This window comes from Hippocampus bargibanti, linkage group LG07 (genome assembly GCF_051943395.1).
Source record: "Hippocampus bargibanti isolate YZ-2025 linkage group LG07, ASM5194339v1, whole genome shotgun sequence".
Classification (NCBI taxonomy): Eukaryota; Metazoa; Chordata; class Actinopteri; order Syngnathiformes; family Syngnathidae; genus Hippocampus; species Hippocampus bargibanti.
Window position 1 is genome coordinate 4,378,746 of NC_142740.1, and position 21,903 is coordinate 4,400,648.

Consider the following 21,903-nt stretch of genomic DNA (forward strand, 5'->3'; position numbering starts at 1 on the left):
GAATTATGTGGGGGGGGAAATAGACATAAATAGGAAGCACTGCATTGTAACAATACAGACAGTCCCTGACTTATAAACATTGGAGTTACGAACAACGGTACAAACGAACATTTTTGCGGGTACAGCGTAGCCAATGAGTTCAGGCCCCGATCCCCCGAGCTCGCTAACGATTTGCTGCGTAGAGTATGCGGGCGGGGAGGAAATCTCTCTTCCCAGTTGACGCTGCAGGAGGACGCGATGCATAACAAAAAGTAATGGCTGCTAGAATGTCATTCACTAATGACGTGCCAGCAGCTTCAGTAATGGCTTACCGAAGACCCAAGGATATACAGTAAAGTCCCGTTATATCGATATCGGATATATCGATAGTCCCGGTTATATCGATACTATTTCTATGCACGCACGGAGAAAATTACATGCAAACAGGGTCGGATATATCGATAGTACCGGTTATATCGATATTTTTTCGGACTCCCTTGAATATCGATATAACGAGACTTTACTGTATGTCGTCGTACTACAGTAGGTGTTAATTTATTTTACGACTGTATTTTCCTGACTTAAACATACATTCCATACAAAATATAGCACTGAAGCAACTTACGAACAAAATCACCTTACGTACGACTTCTCAGAACAACGTATCTCGTTCGTAAGGTGGGGAGGTTCTGTACCCACTTGGATTTACATTACACTGGATTGAACATTGAAATAGTGTTTCCAAATGTTTAGTGAGCCAAAGCACACTTTAGATAAGAAATTCCATGGCCAACAGATGATTTTTTGTTATACAAAGTTATTATGTGGATGAAAACAGGTGGAATGTACATTCTCTCATCAAGTGAAAGAACTTTTCATTGTTCAGCGCGTCTGTTTTTATAAGTGTCTGAGATATGACAGTCTATGCTTTAATTGTGTATTAAGTCACAAGTGTTGACTAAGCATACAACAGCATGAAACTTTTAAATATGATAACTTCTTATTCTGTCTAATCTCTATCAAATAGTCAAGAGAAATTGGATATTTACCGTAAGGTCCATATGGCAAATATTCCAAAATATTCCTAACGCTGATTTGCAGAAATAATGCAAACAATGTCTACAATAATTCACAATTCAGGAACATTGATTCCCCCTTGGGACTAAAGCTTATAAAAATATATGACCAATAATCATAACATGTACATATACATTAATCAGAAAACAAATCACAATGATGTTTGTCTGACAATCAAATAGCTGACAGAGCTACTTTTAAAACAGTTTTAAAAGTCTTTTATTTATTTTTTGGGTAGTGAAATTTAAACTTGACTAATGCTTGGGATATAAGAGGTTTTGGAATTCCGCATTAACTCCACGGCCTCATCTGGCAAGGGCGTTGTCGGAACAGGAGGTGGAATCTCCTGACTCTGAAGCGCATGCGTTCTGTAGCGCAGGATGTCTTCTCCGATGCTCGTTGAGGTATAAGAGACGAGGTCTTCTGTTCTCTTCTTCTTGGAATTCTCAGAATTGCCACTTGGCTGAAAATATTTCACTTTTTCATCCTCCTTGTCCCATGTTTGTCTCTCATCCGACATGGCTTTCAAGGCGTTAAGTCCTTTCCTTTCCCTGTTATCTGATGCACCCTTCCACATGTCATCGGTGCCGAATGATGAAAAGGAATTGCCGCTTCGGTGAAGAGATCTTTCCACGGTTGTGCTCCTGTCTTCCTGTGCGACCTCTATAGCGAGGGACCCATCTTGAGTTTTTGGGAGCCCTCCAAGTGGAGATGGTAGGCTTGGATCTGGATGTTTGTAGGGTTCAGACAGGCGGGTCCTTAGTCCTGTCCATCGTATTGCAGCCGGTAGGCTCTCCGTCGAGTTCCTGAAAGGTCTGGGGGCAAGAGATGGGATCTGGTACCTGCCACTGTATGAGGAACCACTTTGTGTTGTCTTTAGTTTCAGATCTGATGAATCCCTTGTGAGGGGAGTATCCTCCCCAGAGCCTGGACTGGGAATGGTTTTCGGGGCTTCATACAAGGTTTGCTTTCTAACTGTATAAGGTCTGGCACTATAGGAGTAAGAATATAGTTCCCTTCTGGATGACGTAAAATCTCCAGATCTTGAATTAGCAATCGTGTTTGGGGCAAGAGATGGTACTTGATATCTGGTACTTTGAGAGGAACCATGTAGTGGAGTCATTCCATCAGTGTGTTTATCCCCGGCGGCGGTATTATTTAGTAGAGACGAAGGTTTGATAATTAAACGTCGGTATTGTAGCGGTGAGTCGCTAGCTTGTGCAACCTCGCCCGTTTCGTTTTCACTATTGTTGGAGGAAGGCTGCCTTGTCACAGTGGCAACTTGCGACGTCTCCGTTGTCTGTTGTGTCTCGACAATCCGAGTAGCATACGAAGAAGAAAGCCTGAGATCATGACTCTTTCCTCTCCATTGTGAATCATCTGTGGAGTCTGCTTCATTCTCACTGGTGCTTGATGAATCCAGACCTTGTTTTAGAGTAGTAGGAGCCTTTAGATCCAAGTACCTCCTTATACGTGGCAGACCTAGTACGCTTGGATTTCCTTCACTTGTCGGAACCGCTGCTGGTTGATCGGGGTCTTCGTGATCTTCGGTAGCGGTTAGAGGTGATTCTGTGCGTGTGCTTCCTTGCCAGGCGAATTCTGTGTAATTTTGTTTTGTTTGATCGGGATCACTTTTACTGAGAGGCAACACAGGTGCATGCGATGTAATTTCAAGACGCTTTCTGAAGCGAGAGAACCCAAGATGCATGTTGGCCCATCGCGACTGAAGCTCTGAGTTTATCTCTGGGGTTGCATTGCTGGGTTTGTCACTTGCGGTCTCCGGCACAATTACATATTTTTCTAATTTAATATTAGACTCTTTTTGGGGACTGCGAGGGATAACAATCGCAGGAGATTTAATGGAACTCTTGTCTGCCACTTTTGACGAGGCTTTTTCATCTTGGTTCTCTTCGTCACTGTCACTTATGGAACTATTTGATTTGGAATGACGATCCTCAAGAGAAATTTGATCAGCAGCCAGTTCTTGTTGCAGAAATGACGTTTTGATATCCAAACGTCTGCTGACACCCAAAAATACCCGGGGCAGTTCTTGCGTCTCCGTCGCATCAGCAATAGTAGCATCTTGTTCATCATCAGCATGTGCTGATTTAATGTCCAAGCGCCACCTAACACGATTATCTCTACCAAGGTCCACATAGGGCCATGGTGTTACTCCAGGAGATTCAACATGGCGTGATCCTACCATGGTATTGCTGTTAGAAATCCCAACAGGAGGCGGCAATGAGGCTTTAATGTCCAGACGCCTTTTGAGTCGGAGATTACTTCCAACATTTGTTTCTTGGTCCTGGCTTGTGGTGTGCAAAGTTAAGACTGTTGACTTGCCATCACTGTCATCATCAAGCCCATGCTGCGATGTTCCAGTGTACTGGTTTATTTCATCTTCAATGGTAGCGGAGGTGGAGGCTGGCACTTTGAAATGTAGATGTTTGGCAGTATCAAGTGTCGGGTGTTCTGTTTCCAAGACATCCTGATTGGAGGGTTCAGTTGAAGACCTTCCCCTGTGAGTCTCATAGTACCGTTGGCCTCGTACATCCACAAATGTATCTTTCTCACTGTTGCTACCAGAGGTCAAAGCTGGTGATGGAGCTCTAAATTCTAAACGCCTCTTGATTCGGAAAGAATCGTCAAGGTCAGGCAATGACCAAAGTTGATCATTCCCAGGATTTGACAGTCCTGCAATGGCATCCTGAGCTATATTTGTGCTCCCTTGTTCTTGTTTCATGGTGATGGATGACCCAGAGACTGGTGACAGCACTTGGAAATTTAAACGCCTTTTAATTCGGAAAGAATCCAGAAGGTCAAGTGAAGGCCAAGATGATTTTGACTGAGAATGTAGTCTTGGTGATACTTTTATGGGAAGCTGAGCTTTTCGAGTCCCAAGGTCCTGTTTTATAATGTGATCAGCGATGTCATACTGATGGTCACTTTTGGACAAAGAATCTGAATGTGGTGCGTTGATGTTTAGACGCCTCTTAATTCGGAAAGAATTATCAAGATCAAGCATGGGCCATGTCGACTGTAGTCCATAGCTTACTGCTTGAGGGGGATAACTAGTTATTTTGGTTGTGCTTTGGCCCTGTGTTTTGGTGTAGTACATCGTTTCATCTTCGCTTTCACAACTGGATGTGAAATCTGAAGTTGGTAGTGGTGTTTTGAAATCTAAACGTCTCTTTATCCGGAAGGAATCCTTAAAATCAAGTGAAGGCCAAGGTACATCTGGGTCATAACTTGGTGAAGGAGGACCTTTAATGGGATACCTGATTGCGGTTGTGACCTCCTTCTTCTGTTTTGTGGTTTGAAGTGTCATTTCATTCTCGCTGTTGCTGCCAGATGTTGAATGTGAAGTTGGTGACTTCACTTTGATATTTAGATGCCGTCTAATTCGGAAAATACCATCAAAATCAACAATGGGCCAAGTTGCTTGTGGCTGGTAACTTGTTGTTGGAGGTGCTTTCGTCGGGTATGATGTTACATTTCTGATTCCTTGTTCTTGTTTTGTGACTTCGACATGCCGAATTGTTTCATTTTCACTCTCGCTGCTGGAAGCAGAGTTAGAAGTTGGTGACTGTGTTTTGATGTCTAGACGCCTCTTAATTCCAAAAGAATTCTCAAGATTAATTGAGGGCCAAGTTACTTGTGGGTTATAACAGGCTGTTTTAATTGGGTACGGGTTTAGTTTTGTGATCACTTTCTCCTGTTTTGTGACATCATGATTTGTTTCATTCTCACTGTCACTGCTTGATGATCCAAATGACGTTGATGACGGTGTTTTGACATTTAGACGCCTCTTAATTCCGAAAGAATTTTCGAGATGAATTGCTGGCCAAATAGCTTGTGGGTCATAACTTAATGTTGGAGGCCTTTTCGTTGGGGAACTACTTACTTTTGTACTATCTTGCTCTAGTTCTGTGATGTGATTGGTCATATCTTGTTCATGGTCGCTGTTGGGTGAAGCATCTACAGTTGGTGATGTTGCTTCGACATTGAGTCTCCTCTTAATTCTGAAAGAGTCCTCAAGATTAAGACGAGGCCAGGGTGCATGTGGGTCATAATTTGGTGTTGGTGATTCATTCAAGGAGTATCTAGTTACTTGAGTGAGTCTTTGCTCATGTTTTGTGATGTGATGAATTGTTTCATGCTCACTGTCGCTGCTTGATGGCGATTCGGAAGGTGGGAGTGCTTTGACGTTGAGACGCCGCTTGATTCTGAACGACTTCTCCAGATCAATTGAAGACCAAGGTGAATTTGGGTAATAACTTGATATTGAAGATGCTTCAATGGGGTATGTAGTTACTTTTATAGTTTCTCGTTCTTTTTTAATGTAATTAGTCACTTCATTGTCACTTTCGCTGTCCGATGATGCATCGAAAGTTGGTAATAACGCCTTGACATCGAGTCTCCTCTTAATTCGGAATGAATCTGCAAGATTCAAAGTGGGCCATGGTGCATCTCGATTATAATTTGGTGTTGGTGATTCTTTCAAGGAATACCTAGTGACTTGAATGGGTCTTTGTTCATGTTTTGTGATGTGATGAATTGTTTCATGCTCACTGTCGCTACTGGACGATGAGGGTGAAGGTGTTGGAGGTCCCTTGACATTTAGACGCCTTTTGGTTCTGAAAGAATCTTCAAGATCAATTGTAGGCCATTGTCTGTCTGTGGAATAGCTTGGTGTTGATGGTGTTTTTGTGGAGGACGTGGTTACTTTAAGAAGTCTTTGTTCCTGTTTGGTGATGTCATGATATGTTCCATAATGTCTGTTTCTAATGGATGATGAATCTGAAGGTGGCGAAAGTACTTTGACGTTGAGGCGCCTCTTGATTCTGGAAGAATCCTCAAGATCAATTGAGGGCCAAGGTGATTGTGGGTCATAATTTAGTGTTGGAGATGCTTTAGTGGGGTACGTCGTCACAGTTCTTTTTTCTTGTTCCGGTTTTATAATGTAATCAGACACTACATCATCACTGTTGTTCTCGCTGTCAGATGATGCATTTAAAGTTTTTGACGTTCCTTTGACATCTAGTCTCCTCTTAATTCGGAATGAGTCCGCTAGATTAAGAGTGGGCCAGGGTGCATGTAGGTCGTAATTTGGCATTGGTGATTCTTTCAAGGAGTACCTCGTGACCTGAGTGGGTCTTTGCTCATGTTTTGTGATGTGATGAATTGTTTCATGCTCACTGTCACTACTGGACGATGACTCCAAAGGTGTTGGGGGTCCCTTGACATTGAGGCGCCTCTTAATTCTGAAAGAATCCTCAAGATCAATTGAGGGCCACGGTGATTGTGGGTCATAATTAGGTGTTTGAGTTGCTTTAGCGGGGTACATAGTCACAATTCTGTTTTCTTGTTCTGGTTTTGTGATGTAATGAGACACCACATCATCATTGTCGCACTCGCTGTCAGATGATGCATTTAATGTTGTTGACGTTCCTTTGACATCTAGTCTCCTCTTAATTCGGAATGAATCCGCTAGATTAAGAGTGGGCCAGGGTGCGCGTAGGTCATAATTTGGCGTTGGTGATTCTTTAGAGGAGTATCTAGTTACACTATTGGTTCTTTGCTCCTGTTTTGTGATGTGTTGAATTGTTTCATCCTCAGTGTCGCTGGTTGATGATGAATGAGAATATGGTGGAAGTGCTTTGACGTTGAGATGCCTTTTGATTTTGAACGATTCCTGCAGATCAATTGAAGGCCAAGGTGATTCTTGGTCATAACTTGTTATTGAAGTTGCTTGAATGGGGTACCTAGTTACCTTTCTGGTTACTTCATCTAGGTTTGTGATGTAATTAGATACATCATTGCTCTCACCGTCGGACGATGCAAATAAAGTTGGTGATGATGCTTTGACATCTAGTCTTCTCTTAATTCGGAACGAATCAACTAGATCAAGAGTGGGCCAGGGTGCATGTGGGTCATAATTTTGTGTTGGTGACTCTTTCGAGGAGTACCTAGTTACGTGAGTGGGTCTTTGTTCATGTTTTGTAATGTGATTAATTGTTTCAGGCTCACTGTCGCTACTGGACGATGAATTAGAAAATGATGGAGGTCCTATGACATTAAGACGCCTATTGATTCTAAAACAATCCTGAAGATCAATTGTAGGCCAGCTTCCATGTTGGGAGTAGTTTGGTGTTGTTGATGCTTTAGTGGAAGACCTGGTTATATTAGTGAGTCCTTTTTCCTGTTTGGTGATGTCATAAGTTGTTCCATAATTTCTGTTTGTAATAGATGATGAATCTGAAAGTGGAGAAAGTACTTTGGCGTTTAGGCGCCTCTTGATTCTGAAACAATCCTCAAGATTAATTGAGGGCCACGGTGATTGTGGGTCATAATTTGGTGTTGGGGGTGCTTTAGCTTTAATGGGGTGCCTGGTTACTTTTCTGGTTTCTTGTTCTGGTTTTCTGATGTAATTAGTCACTACCTCATCGCTGTCTCTGCCGGATGGTTCATCTAATGTTGACTTTGATTTGACATCTAGCCTTCTCTTAATTCTGAATGAATCCCCGAGATTAAGAGTGGGCCAGGCTGCATGTGGGTCAAAATTTGGTGTTGATGATGTTTTAGTGGGGTACCTAGTTACTTTAGTGTCTCCTTGCACATTTTTTGTGACGTGGTGCCTTGTTTCATGCTCACTGTCACTGCTGGACAATGATTCGGAAGGTGGCGAAATTACTTTGACATTGAGACGCCTCTTGATTCTAAAAGAATCCTCAAGATCAATCGAGTGCCACAGTATTTGTGGGTCATAAATTGGTGTTGGCGGTGGTTTAGTGGGATACCCAATTACCTTTTTGGCTCCTTGTTCACTCTTTGTAATGTGATGCCCTATTTCATGCTCAGTGTCACGGATGAATGACAAATCTGACGGTGGTGGAGGTGCTCTGGCTTTGCGATGCCTCTTGATACTGAAAGGGTCCTCAAGATTAATTGAAGGCTCAGATGACTTCGCGTTGTGACTTTGTGTTGGAGTGGCTTTATTCGTCACATTTAGAGTCTCTTGGTCCTGTTTTTGAGTGTAGTATATTGTTTTATTTTCTCTGTTACTGCTGGACATTGAGTCCAAAATTGGTGACAGTGGTTTGACATCGAGACACCTCTTAATTCTGAAAGAATCCTTAAGATCAATTGAAGGCCAAGGTGCTTGGAGGCCGTATTTTGGTGAGACTTTAGATGGAGACTGTAACATACCCGTCCTTTGGTCCTCACTGTCACTACTCGAGGAATAACCAGGCAGTGTTGACTTTACATTTGGATGCCTTTCAATGCGAGGAATCTGCTGAAGGTCGATAGTAGGCCACCTTGTCTCTTTCCCAAGGCGAATGTCTCCATCTCGAATACTTGCTCTGTCAAGCTTTTGTGGTGGCTCTGACAGGTGAATCGATCCATCCATTGGGTCAGTGCTGGGCGTGGAATCTGATCTTAGTAACTGTGCTTCCACATCTGAATATCTCTGGACTGAGATGGTGTGGTCAAGATCAAGGACAGGTGTTGGAGCTACAGTTACTGGTTGCTTTGTTTCTTCACTATCACTGCTGGATAAATAAGTTGAAGGTTCCACTCCCTCTGTGACCACTGTCCCTGTCCTGGACTTTTTGCTGAAGCCTGTAGTTTGGACATCATCTTCACACACTTTAATATCCAAACGTCTCTGGACGTGCACAGAGTGCTCAAGGTCGACTGCGGGCCACCAAAGTTCTGTGTCCCGATCCAGGCTAAGTTCATATCCACTAGCAGATTTCACATCAGTCACTGTCTTGGAGACTTTGGTTTTAGCGTACTCCCTCCTCACGTGCTCCTCTTCCTGCGGATCTGGGTTGACAGTGTATTCTGAAAGTTCGTCATCGCTCATATATGAACTGGAGTTGGATGAGTCCTTCCTGTTCAGCCTTGGCATAATTTGTCTGGTGTAGTTATAGGAATCTACAGGGCTGCTGGTTTTCTGAGATGTGCTGCGGTCACTGAACTCGAACTGTTCTTCATCATCATCTGGTTCCTCTGCTAAAATGTTGCTATTGTTTTGGTGCGAAATGGGCTCAGAGGCAAATCCTGGAATTGGAGGTAATTCTATTGAGTTCTGCTGAACAGTGTCCACTTCTTTTTGGTCCTTATCAGGCACTGAGGAATCAGACATACTTTCCCTCCCCTTGGTATTTTTGCCCGAAAAACCTCTTGGATCCTCTAAACTCCTTCCCTCTGGACTTTTCCCACTTGCTGAATCTTCATCTGTGACCATTTCACATTCAGCCACTGTACCGTTGGCTTTTGTTTCACTTTCCTTTTGACATTTAACATCTTCTTGGAAGTCCACTGTGCTGAATGTGACTCTCCTTTCCCTGTGAGGCCGCAACTCTTCTGGGTCCTCGCCCTCATAGTAGGCCTCATTGTCGTATTGTCTCACCTCAGGTGATGAGATAGAGTTCGATATTTTCTTTTTGGTGATCCTCTTCCAGAGGATGTCAATGTAAGGTCTGAGGACAACTCCCAGGATGAAGGCGACCAAAAAAGTGATGAACACAGACAAACACACGGCTAACGTCAAATCGGACTGTGTCACGGTTTGCCGTGTTTCAACACCTGTGATTCTTTCAGTTACACTACGAGCTTTTCTACTCGTCCCTGCAATCTGGAGGTGAAAGACAGACACCGCCCGGTAGTCCTTGGACAAACACACATAAAGACCAGTGTTTTTCTCTGTTATGGCACTGACGAGGAGACCAGATTGAGGTTGGTTCGCAGGTGCCAAACCAGTGGGTGTCCGCCATAATCCGCCTATGAATAAAACAAGTTTTTATTCAGTTTCCGACGGTATGGAGGTTTTGTTTAGTTGTTACCTTTTGTAGCGCAGGACAACAGCACCTGGGAACCTCTATGGACTGTCAAGTCTTGGTGGAGCTTTGACTCCTCTTCAGCACTCCAACAGTTCAGATCATCGTCCTCCAGTTGGAGAATATTCGTGCCGGCGAGAACGGGCGGTGAAGCGCAAACCCAATCCGAGGATCCTGAGCCTCTGCTCCTGTCTAATGCTATCCATCTTTTTATGCTACGCATATTGCAGTCACAGCGCCACCTGTTTCCAGCCAGGTGAACATCCGCCCCGATGGTGTGTAGAGAGAGGTAGGTTGAAGGGCTGAGGGTAGTCAACATGTTGAAGCTCACGTTGAGGATCTGCCATAAGGCAAATATCGGTGAAATAGCAGCTTTAACAAGACGTGTGAATAAGATCAACACTAGAACTTATACATTGTTTCCTGGTTTGTCAAATTTTGTTTCCATCTTGTGCCTGAACTGGATTAAATGGCTCAAAAGTGTTATTTATTTTTACAAACTACACAAGTAGGAATGTGCATATGAATGCTAATGGTGACTGATAATCAGAGTACTGTGCAAATGCAAGATTTAATATTAAGATACTGGCTGAAATCAATACCTTAGATGCGATACTACTCTGATACTATCGATTGTATTATGTATTTATTTACCTTGAGGTGTCGTAAATGTCGGAAGGCGTCCGTGTGCAAACTGCTGATGAGATTGTGTTGTAGGTGAAGCTCTCTCAGTCTTCGCAGGTTGTCAAGTTCTCCAAGCTGGATGGTGGTAATCTTGTTGAAGGACAGGTGCAGGATCTCCAAGGACTGCAAAGCACTCAACCCTTTTGTACACAGCAGATTGTGAAGGAGGGAAGACTCATCATTAGAAGCACAAACTCCACCAGTGTACTGGATTTTGCTAGTTTTTTGGGGGGAAATTACTATTTGGAGGAGTGGTGATTACCACTAAGGAGGAAACAACTTATCCAGTGGGGTGGATTTTATTTTCAGGTCTTCCAAAAACAGTCAATCCATTTATTTTATATATATATATATATATATATATATATATATATATATATATATATATATATATATATATATATATATATATATATATATATATATATACACAGTGGTATCTTGGTTTACGAAATCCTTGGCTTACGAACATTGCAGTTTCCGAACGTTAAATTTATGAAAATTTAACCTTGGCATACAAACTATTTTTTGGGATACACACGGAGCGCCACAATGAGTGATGCGTCATTCGCGAACGAGCCCGTTCTCCAAACAAGAAAATGGCAACCGACTTGTTTTTGTCCCCTACTCCCCGCCCCCAGTCTTCGGTTAAAGCCACGTGAATGGTAAAGAACGCAGCAGTGAGGGGGAGGGGAGGTTTAAACGTTAGATAGGCAGACGACAGAGAGAGAGAGAAAATGGATAGAAAACACTGAAATTTGGAATCGTTTCAACTTTGATAGTTCAAAGGCAGAGTGTAGACTGCAAGGTTAAAATATCCCATCAATCAGGCTCCACAAATAACCGCACAAGCCATCTGTACACTTGATGCAAAAAGCTATCAACACAGAACACAATTGATGAGGAACTAGGTAAAATTATCGCAGAGAAAGCACGGCAACTTCACTCGAATATCGTCAAGAGGCAACCTGGAAGTTCGTCATCCATTGATGATTTCAAGGCTAGCTACGGATGGTTCGAGAATATTAAGCGCCGTACAGGGATCCATAGTGTCATTCGTCATGGTGAGGCAGCCAGTTCTGACGGTAAAGCTGCCGAAGCCTACAAGGGATCATTCCTCAAGATGGTGAAAGAAGAAGGCTACGTTCCTCATCAAGTGTTTAATGCTGATGAAACCGGCCACTCCATTCCATCAAGCCACCAACGACCATCACAAAGGTAAATAAAATGACTTTATTATACTGTAGAGTTTATTTCTTTAATTACAGTCCTTATGGAATGTGACTCTCCTTCCAAACAGCAATTCGTTCCCTCCGACCTCCTCCCACCGCATTCCATCAAGCCATCAACGACCATCAAAAATGTAAATAAAATGACTTTATTATACAGTAAAGTGTATTTCTTTCATTACAATTCAATAGCACATTTATTAGACGTAAAATAAGGTATATGTTGTGTAGTTTTACGGCTTATTTAGTAGAAAATCATGTTACGGGGACTTGGGAACTGATTATTCTCATTTTAATGGTTTCCTTTGGGAAATACATTTTTGGGATACACACTTTTGCCTGACACACTGTCTGGGAACCAATTAAGTTCGTAAGCCAAGGTATCACTGTACTTCCATGAAGCATTTACCACTCTTGTGACTCACCCCGTGGTAGTCGTCCCAGCTGATTCCTCTCCACAGATAACAAGCACAGGTTCGGCGCCCACGAGTCGCACCCTCCACCACCGACACGCCCGCCGTGGATGCAGAGCGACAACCGCGCAATGCTGTTGTTGGCTAAACTTAGCCCGCGTAGCCGAGGTAGCATCCGACGCATCAGCGCTACCCTTTCAAGTCCATTGTGAGAGACATCCAGATGGGTCACCGAATCTGGAATTGTCGGCATCGTCCAAAGACTCGCCGAGGAGCAGTTCATCACGGAGGGTTCTCGACAAGCGCAGGACGGCGGGCAAACCAGCGAGCGGCAACGGAGTACGAAGCAGGTGAGCAGCAACAACACAAAAACAATCCGGGCCATTTTAATCATCCACAGCGTCCGTCCATCCGCGTTGCAAAAATTGAAGTGCTTTAAACCTGACGGACAAAGTCTGCTTGGAGTAACAAACCCGCCCAAAGACGGCGTTCAATCATTGACGTGCAGTTAATACCTCACCTGTCATCCGCTTTAACGTCAAGATAAGTGCGTTCCTGACGGCCAAGCCCGGATTCTATTCCATCATAAAAGCTTGTCATTTTCAAAACGGAGCACGCGTTAACGCCCCGAGACCTTTCATCAAAACATCAGATAAGAGCCAGCAGCACTCTTGACATTTTTTTTTTATTCACACAAACACCACAATGTTGTCAAGCAAATGTTTGAAGACAAAAATCCAAATGGAACTCCCAATTTGGTAGGATGAAATAAAACGTATTCAATAAAATCGTACAAACCACTTAGCCCACTTTTCGCTCCGAAATGGAAGATTTGATCTTCGTCCTTTTTATCTTTTCCTTGCTAAACAGTACAGCGATAGAACATGTCACATTCTCGCCGTCTTCTCAGTAAAATGAACCTGAAGAAGCGTGGAAAGTAAATTTAGCTTGTAGTAAACGTGCACATTCCACCATGATGTCCCTGATCCACTGCTGAAAAGGATGCTTTGATCCTCTCCTCTTTCATCTAGAATTGCTTCATGTCACAAAGAGGGTACAGATAGTGCTGAAGAATGAATGACTCTCTGTCTTTGTGTTGTCATATTTGCCGGGTTGAGTGAACGCTGGCGCGTGTGGCTGCCGCTGCTCACCCGCAGAAAAAAATTAATATATATATATATTATTTTTTTGCTATCTGTTTGCTATCTGGCTGGCTGGCTAGCTATCTCTCCGGCTAGCTATTACTTATATAGCTACTGTATTTATTTAGCTAACAAGCTAGCTATCTATTAGCTATCTATTGTCTATATATTACCTACCTAGCTTTTTACCTATTTGAGTCAACGCTGGCGATTGTGGCTCCCGCTGCTTACCAACAAGAAAAACGTATTCTGTGACTGTAAAGTGTCCTTGAGAGTTTTGAAAGGCGCTTATAAATGTTATTATTATTATTATTATTATTATTATTATTATTATTATTATTATTATTATTATTAAACTTCCTGCTATGTTTTGGTTCTTGGGAAGAACAAAAAATGTTCTTGGGTCAACATGCATGTGCTGGTTTAGTCATAAAAAAATCCAAATAACAATGGATATAAAAATTGTACACACCTTCCATTAACTAATTCATTGCCATTCACGAATTTATTAGGGAATTGAAAATTTTACATATTCCTGAATTTGTTTGGGTTTTGTTTTTTCATGCTTGGGTGCCGATAAAACGCCGGTCAGACCTCTGACAATGTTTTTTTTCCTTCCACGAGGGGGCAGTATTTCCCTTTTATTCCATGTTAGCACTTTGTTCCAGCTTCAGGTGTTGTTAAAGCGCTATATATACACCAGCCCTCATTTCAAACTCGTATAACTCCAGTCTTATATAATTTAGGAATTAACTCTTTTCGAATGAAACAAGAGAGTCTAAGGTTTCTTACGCTGCATTGAATGTTTATGTAGTCCTAAAATTTAACAATCTATGGGTTCGGGAATGTGAGTGAAAATGACAAAAACCCTGGCACTGGAGTGGACACATTTTTGCACATCGTCTGGAAGTGAATGAGTTATGTAAAAATATGATAAAATACAGTTAATTAACTTTGGAAAGCGGTTTAAGTGCAGAATGGATCAAATGACACTTTTTAAAAGTACAAAATATATATCATATATATATAAATTTTAAAAATATACAAAAGGCCCGGAGAGTTTATTTATATATTTAATCTCATCTTTCATGATATAATCCAAAATCAATTTGACCAATAACCAGGCACGATTAACCGCATCGTGCCTGGGAGGACCGTGTCCCAACATTTTGACCGCATAATGCGTCTCATTAAATTCGACCGTCAAGGCCTGCAAAGCCTTCTCTGCGGGCCTAAAAATATATGAATCTAATGGTAAATATATTTCATCCATGAATTCTTATTAAAAAATTCCAAATTGTCTTTCAGCTTCTTTTCATTACTTTTCGTATTTAAGCATTGAGTAAACACTGGCGCGTGTGGCTACCACTGCTCACCCACAGAAAAAAAACTAACTGTAAAGTGACAATGAGAGTTTTGAAAGGCGCTTAGAAATGAAATGGATTATTATTTAACCAATCACATTTCAGCCATCATTTGTTACCAGGGTCAGAAATCTACCTGGACGCCTTCACAATCAATTCTGCAGGCCCTGTCGCATCAAATGTGTCAATCAAACCGTTGCTGTAACCAATCAGATTTCAAGTTAGTAACCCAAAAGGGGTACCAACGCCTTCTTGAAGGCACTGATCAACGTCACAGTTTTTGCAAACTATGATTGGCTAGTGACTAGGCAAAAAAAACTGCTCTTATCATTAGCTGCTAGTGACAAGAGCATACTGGCCAAAGCTAGCACACTGTATTGGTAGCGAGCTGCATAAGCAAATATATTGTTAATTTAATAGCGGTTTTGTAAACTCACAATGACTTTTCAAGAAAAATGAACATCATTAAGAAAGGTCGGTCAGTTATTTCCTGGCCAATGGTACCATCTAGTGCAGGGGTGTCAAAGTCATTTTTTGCCGCGGGCCACATTGTAGTTATGGTTTCCTCTCGAGGGCCGTTATGAATTTGGGGAAGCCATTAGAATGTTTCAAATATTACATATAGAGCACACAGCAAATTAATGAATAACTCGTTTTCAAATCTAAAGTCAAGAATAATGACTTTTATTGTGGTTGACATCCAAAAATATGAAATTTTGGCTCAGATTTTAGCAATCATCATAGAATTTAACAAGTTTGATTTGCTTTCGCGGGCCGAAAAAAATGATGTGGCGGGCCGGATTTGGCCCGCGGGCCTTGACTTTGACACCTGTGATCTAGTGGACTTGTAGTAAATTACACTACACTTTTTTTCAGTCTGGTTTGATGATAGACATTGACATAGCACTACTGAAGGCCTAGCGATGAAATCCAAAGCCCGCCACTGATCTTTTCTATAGCCGATGTAATGATTGACAGCTCGAGAGCTTTTTAAGCATGATTGCAGTGCATAAATCACTTTGTGGTCAGTAAACGCAACACACACACGCACACAAAGCTGCCAAAATAAGTCCCTGTGCAATCCTTAAAGATATAAATAATAAGAATACAAATACTAGACGGTAAAACAAAAACACTGCATCTTCCAAACGTCTGTGATCATGGAATCCATGAATACACTTTTTTTTTTTTTTAACAGGGCTTACAATACTTGATGGGTGTTTTGGCACGGGTTATCTGAAGTCTGGCAACCCATATTAGGATACTTGACCTGCACGCGGAACAACGTCCCGTCGGCGCACATGCACAGCTTGTAGCGCTCGGCGCCTTCGTCGAAGTAGACGTCGCCTGCCGAGTTGGGGATGCGAGTCGCGTTGAACATAACCGAGCCGTTCAGGACGATGCTGTTCTCCTGCGAGCGGGGATACGTTTAGATTTGAAAACCAAAACCCTGAAAATACAGTGATACCTCAACTCACGAACTTAATTGGTTCCCAGAAAGTGTGTGTACGGCGAAAAGTGTGTATTCCAAACATTAATTTCCCATAGAAAACCATAAAAATGAGATTAATCCGTTCCCAGGTCCCCATAAATCATAATACCTTATTTTTATGTATAATAAATGTGCTCTTGGATTGTAATTAAAGAACTGTACTGTAAACTGTACTGTATAATAAAGTCGCTTTATTTACCTTTGTGATAGTCGTTGATGTAGATGCCTCTTGACGATATCCGAATGAAGTTACTGTGCTTTCTCGGTGATAATACCCTCACTCACACTGTCCCATGCTAGATGCTTTTCCGTTAATCCAAATCAACAGAAAAATTTTCAACCTCTTCTATAATAATAATAATACATTTCATTCATAAGCGCCTTTCAAAACTCTCAAGGTCACTTTACAGTCACAGGATATGTTTTTTCTCTGGGTGAGCAGCGGCAGCCACTCGCACCAGCATTTACTATCCCGGAATACTTCAAATAGATAGAAAGCTAGATAGCTAGCTAACAGATAGCCAGCCAGAAAAGCTGCTAGATAGCCACCCTGAGACCGTTGCTTAGACAACACAGAAACACCCTTAGCCACACGTAGCAATGGTCGACTTAGCATACTGCTCGTGGGACGCTAAGTGACCCAAACGCACACCTCGTTCGTGTTTTTCGATGATCTCCTTCTTCTGCTCGACCGCAATTTTCTTTTGTGTCCTCTTCGGCTTAACACTAGCCTGTGGTGGGGTCTTTTTCGGTCCTAAAATAGCAAAAGTACTCCACGCGATAACAAACCCCGTCTGCACTGAAAGAAAGAAGGGTGACAAAAACTACTCCGCCAGCCACCGCGGTGCTGTGTAGTTTGGTTCATTAGTAGTTTGGTTAGCCAAGACTATATATTTAATGTTGGTGAGGTGAAAAGTTCGTGAGCTAAAGCGTTCGTAAGCCGAGGTATCACTGTATTGACTGAGAACCATGGCGGGGGTTTTAGCTACTTACGGCTTTGAGCTCAATGTCGCCGCCCATTCTGAACTCGACGGTGCGGCCCATGATGTTGACGCCCTCGTTGCCGCGAATGACGGCCTTGCCGTCCCCGCGGATGTTCAGGTCCGACGAGGCGCTGCTGGTGATCTGGACATACCAGAAGCACTTTAGATCAAAACCAGGTACTTTTTGAGGAACCTTGTATGTTTGAGAACTAAATAGCAAGAATCTGTCAATGATGGAAACCCCTGAAAAATGGAGTTGTAATTTCAAAGGAAGTCCATAGCGCCAGATGCGTACATGGAACGGTCGCGGCTTGGAATTGAAGCGGATTTACGTGGGACAGGAGATGTGAGACAGTGTCTTTCTGTCAATGGATGTTACAGCTTTGTGTTTACTTTGAACATTTAGCTATTCGCAGACGTGCGCATTTCACCATGACGTTCCTGATCCACTGCTGAAAAGGATGCTTTGATATTCTCTTCTTTCATCTAGAACTGCTTCATACAACAAAAAGCCAGATAGCTACATAGACAGACTAGCTCGCCAGGGAGCTCGATAGACAGACTAGCTAGCCAGGTAGCTAGAGAGACATACAACTAGCTAGCCAGGTAGCTAGAGAGACATACAACTAGCTAGCCAGGTAGCTAGAGAGACATACAACTAGCTAGCCAGGTAGCTAGATAGACATACAACTAACTAGCCAGGTAGCTAGATAGACAGACAACTAGATAGCCAGGTAGTTAGATAGACGCACAACTAGCTAGCCAGAGAGCTAGATAGACAGACGGACAACTAGGGAGCCAGCTAGATACAGACAGACAGACAACTAGCTAGCCAGCTAGATAAAGACAACTAGCTAGCCAGCTAGCTAGACAGACAAAGTGCTTAAGATTGAATGAATGTGTCTTTGTGTTGTCATATTATTTTGTTATTTAGGTTGTTTTTTTTAGTTAGTTTTGACTTTTTATTTTTCTACTTCTTCCTTTCCTCTTCCATAACTTTGCTTTTGTAAAATGTAAATATCTCCACTGCGAGACGAGTAACGGCTAATCCAATCCAATCCATAAAGTGCCACAAAATGGCTCAGATGATCAATTGAGAGAGACGATCACCCTTTCTGTGGAGGCCTTCTTGACACTGAGCACCTTGACACCTTGGGGCAAGTGGAACTCGTGATTGTCATAGTCGGTACTGAAGAAAGTAGTTTGGGTGCGGGGATCTGTGAAGGATATCCCGGTGTCGCTGACCACTGACGTTTTATCCTTTTCCACGCTCAGCTTGGAGGTGCCCTGCTGGAAAACCACCTAGAACAACAAACATGGAACATTTGTTTGAGTGGTCGCAGACGTTTTTCGATACGAACTGGGATCTAAAATAAATAAATAAATAAACACAAATAAATACATACATAAATTAACAGATAAATAAATGCAGAAGTTTTTGTTACAAAGTGGGGTATAAAATAAATAAATAGCTAGATAAGCAGACAACTAGCTAGCCAGCTTGCTAGATAGACAGACAACTAGCTAGACAGAGAGCTAGGTAGACAACTAGCTAGCCAGCTTGCTAGATAGACAACCAGCTAGCCAGCTTGTTAGCTAAGCAGACAACTAGCTAGCCAGCTTGCTAGATAGACAACTAGCTAGCCAGCTAGCTAGATAGACAACTAGCTAGCCAGCTAGCGAGATAAGTAGACAACTAGCTAGCCAGCTAGCGAGATAATCAGACAACTAGCTAGCCAGCTAGCGAGATAATCAGACAACCAGCTAGCCAGCTTGTTAGCTAAGCAGACAACTAGCTAGCCAGCTTGCTAGATAGACAACTAGCTATCCAGCTTGCTAGATAGACAACTAGCTAGCCAGCTTGCTAGATAGACAACTAGCTAGCCAGCTAGCTAGATAGACAACTAGCTAGCCAGCTAGCGAGATAAGCAGACAACTAGCTAGCCAGCTTGTTAGCTAAGCAGACAACTAGCTAGCCAGCTTGCTAGATAGACAACTAGCTAGCCAGCTTGCTAGATAGACAACTAGCTAGCCAGCTAGCGAGATAAGCAGACAACTAGCTAGCCAGCTAGTGAGATAATCAGACAACCAGCTAGCCAGCTTGTTAGCTAAGCAGACAACCAGCTAGCTAGCTTGGTAGATAAGCAGACAACCAGCTAGCTAGCTTGCTAGACAGGCAGACAACCAGCTAGCCAGATGGCTAGACAGTCAGACAAATAGGTAGGTAGGTAGGTAGATAGATAGATAGATAGATAGATAGATAGATATCAAATGTATTTAATGGAAAACGCACAGTTTAGCTGTATTTAATGTTTACATGTAACTACACTTAAGTAGTAATTCCTAAATGTACCACAAGGGGGAGCCCCATACAAATCACTGATTTGCTCTTACCGGATTATTGTTACCAACGATGACCAGATCTTGATCTTTGCGACCTCCGACAGTGCTTTTGTGCAGCGGGTGAACCACGCCCATGTCGGCTTTCTGCTTGAAGCGCAGCAGACCCGATTCGTGGAACTCCATACTGTCGCATCCATTTGGACCAATGCGGATCACCGTCCATATGACCAGAGTGATCTGAATGGAACAGCAGCAAAATGGCGGACAGTTTTTTTTTTAAATAGTCAATCACTGTATTTATATTTTTTTTGTCACCAGTTTACTCACGATGAGGTTAATCAAAGCGAGAAGGAAAAGAAGCACGATGACGCACACGGCCAGGTTGCCCTTGCGCCCTCGAAGACCCGTTTTGTGCAGGCGTTCCTCCTCGATGGGTACGTAACCCGCTCTGAAGTTACTGTTGTGTTCCTTGTTGGCACCGCGTCTCTCGATGGCCTTCTCCCGCATAGACTTCTTTAGCGGCCCGTTAGCACTTTCCTGGGAGGGTGGGGTAAGTATGTGAAATATCGGGTCATTAATATGACAATTCAGTTCATTTGTAGTACAACTGTGTGTTACTTGTAGTGTTTTTCAACTAAATCCACCATGTGTATAGTCAGTGGGCAGTTGTACTGGGGGAGACTGCAACGTACAGTACAGTGATACCTCGGTTTACTATAACCTCTTGGCTGACGAACGTTTCAGTTTACGAACGTTAAATTCATGAAAATTTTACCTTGGCATACGAACTATTTTTCGGGATACACACAGAGCTGCCACAATGAGTGATGTGTCGTTCGCGAACTAGCCCGTTCTTCTAACAACAAAATGGCAACCGGCTTGTTTTGGTCCTCTATTCCCAGTCTTCAGTTAAAGCCACGTGATTGGTCAAGAACGCAGCACTGAGGGGAGGTGGTTTACACATTAAAGAGACAGGCAGACGACACAGAGAGCGTGACAAAATGGATGGAAAACAGTTTCAACTTTGATAGTTCCAAGGCAGAGTGTAGACTGCAAGGTTAAAATTCCCATCAATCAGACTCCACAAATAATCCACACAAGCTATCTGTACACATGATGCAAAGAGCTATCAACCCAGCTAAACAGAACACAATTGATGAGGAACTAGGTAAAATTATCACAGAGAAAGCACCTACGAGGGATCATTTCTCAAGATGGTGAAAGAAGAAGCTATGTTCCTCAAGTGTTTAATGCTGATGAAACCGGCCACTCCATTCCATCAAGCCATCAACGACCATCACAAAGGTAAATAAAATGACTTTATTATACAGTACACTTTATTTCTTTAATTATAATACCATAGCACATTTATTATACATAAAACAAGGTATATTTTGTATAGTTTTAAGGCTTAGAAAGGTAGAAAATTGTTTTATGGGGACCTGGGAATGGATTATTCTCATCTTAATGGTTTCCTATGGGAAATTATTTTTGGGATACACACTTTTCGCCTTACACACGCTGTCTGGGAAACAATTAAGTTCGTAAGGCAAGGTATCACTGTACTTAAAAAACTAGGACGCCACTGCTCTGTGGCGTATGCATTTCTTATCTCGACATATGTGAACTTCTATTCTCTAAACGGACAACGGCTATTTTAAACAATCACACCAATTAATCAACGTAATATCAATGTTTAAATTATCTTTACATTGTATGTGCTGGAATGTGTCTGACGAGACAGCCAGCCTCCATGTGCGGGCATCGCTAAAAATACACCGTTCCAAATTTAGCCTCAAAACAGACCGATTAAACCGTTACTTATTGGTGATTTAAGGGGGTTTTATCGTCGTCACGTAAGACTGGTAGATGTCAGTATTTATCCCCATTTGGCATGCAACACTGATTTTTTATTAAACAAATGCGATCGAGAAGGCCAATGCTTATTACACTGGAATGACAGCGCATTTTGCTTAAACACGAAGCGTCTCGAGTGTACGAGCGTAAGTGTCCCCTAAGTATACACAAAATTGTGTGAGAAAAAGAGAAAATAAAAATAAATTAATACGATAACGGACCTGCTCAGACGCCATGTTGACTCTCCCTCTCTCTCCGACCGAAGTGTGAGTGCGTGGAGGGGTGACCGGGACACCCTCAACCGCCTTTGTTTGCTTCTTATCCAGACTTATCGTGTTTTGGGAAATTTATTCACTGATGTGTTGCTTTTAGACAGTACAGAAGCACTCAAATAGTTGTGTCGACGAGGGGCTTTAAAATAATGTGAAGTTCGTTTTTTGGAAAATGGTACGTTCCAATCCAACTGACCAATGGGAGGAGGATCCCAAAAATAG

The 21,903-nt window shown here is 42.4% G+C and overlaps 2 protein-coding genes across 2 annotated transcripts; both read right to left on the reverse strand.

Moving 5' to 3' along the window:
- Window positions 1-44: 44 nt before the first annotated feature.
- Window positions 45-12,772, reverse strand: lrrc66 (leucine rich repeat containing 66). The gene is made up of 4 exons (XM_089000267.1): window positions 12,241-12,772; window positions 10,557-10,726; window positions 9,909-10,242; window positions 45-9,846 (listed from the first exon to the last, which is right to left on the reverse strand). Exons 1-4 carry the CDS (start codon window positions 12,620-12,622, stop codon window positions 1,301-1,303), a joined length of 9,432 nt encoding a protein of 3,143 aa, XP_088856393.1. The 5' UTR covers window positions 12,623-12,772; the 3' UTR covers window positions 45-1,300.
- A 1,657-nt stretch (window positions 12,773-14,429) lies between these two features.
- sgcb (sarcoglycan, beta (dystrophin-associated glycoprotein)) lies at window positions 14,430-21,771 on the reverse strand. The gene is made up of 6 exons (XM_089000275.1): window positions 21,631-21,771; window positions 19,880-20,089; window positions 19,604-19,789; window positions 18,320-18,511; window positions 17,220-17,351; window positions 14,430-16,145 (listed from the first exon to the last, which is right to left on the reverse strand). Exons 1-6 carry the CDS (start codon window positions 21,643-21,645, stop codon window positions 15,936-15,938), a joined length of 945 nt encoding a protein of 314 aa, XP_088856401.1. The 5' UTR covers window positions 21,646-21,771; the 3' UTR covers window positions 14,430-15,935.
- Between the last annotated feature and the right edge of the window lie 132 nt (window positions 21,772-21,903).

Coding starts and splice junctions, on each gene's coding strand:
- sgcb (XM_089000275.1), bottom strand. Junction 19,790..19,879: donor TCGCTTTGATTAACCTCATC/GTGAGTAAACTG, acceptor TGTTCCATTCAG/ATCACTCTGGTCATATGGAC. Junction 16,146..17,219: donor GCGACATTGAGCTCAAAGCC/GTAAGTAGCTAA, acceptor CCCCGCTCGCAG/GAGAACAGCATCGTCCTGAA.
- lrrc66 (XM_089000267.1), bottom strand. CDS start 12,622: ATGATTAAAATGGCCCGGATTGTTTTTGTGTTGTTGCTGCTCACCTGC. Junction 10,727..12,240: donor GCTGGGACGACTACCACGGG/GTGAGTCACAAG, acceptor TGTGTACAAAAG/GGTTGAGTGCTTTGCAGTCC. Junction 9,847..9,908: donor GTTGTCCTGCGCTACAAAAG/GTAACAACTAAA, acceptor TTTTATTCATAG/GCGGATTATGGCGGACACCC.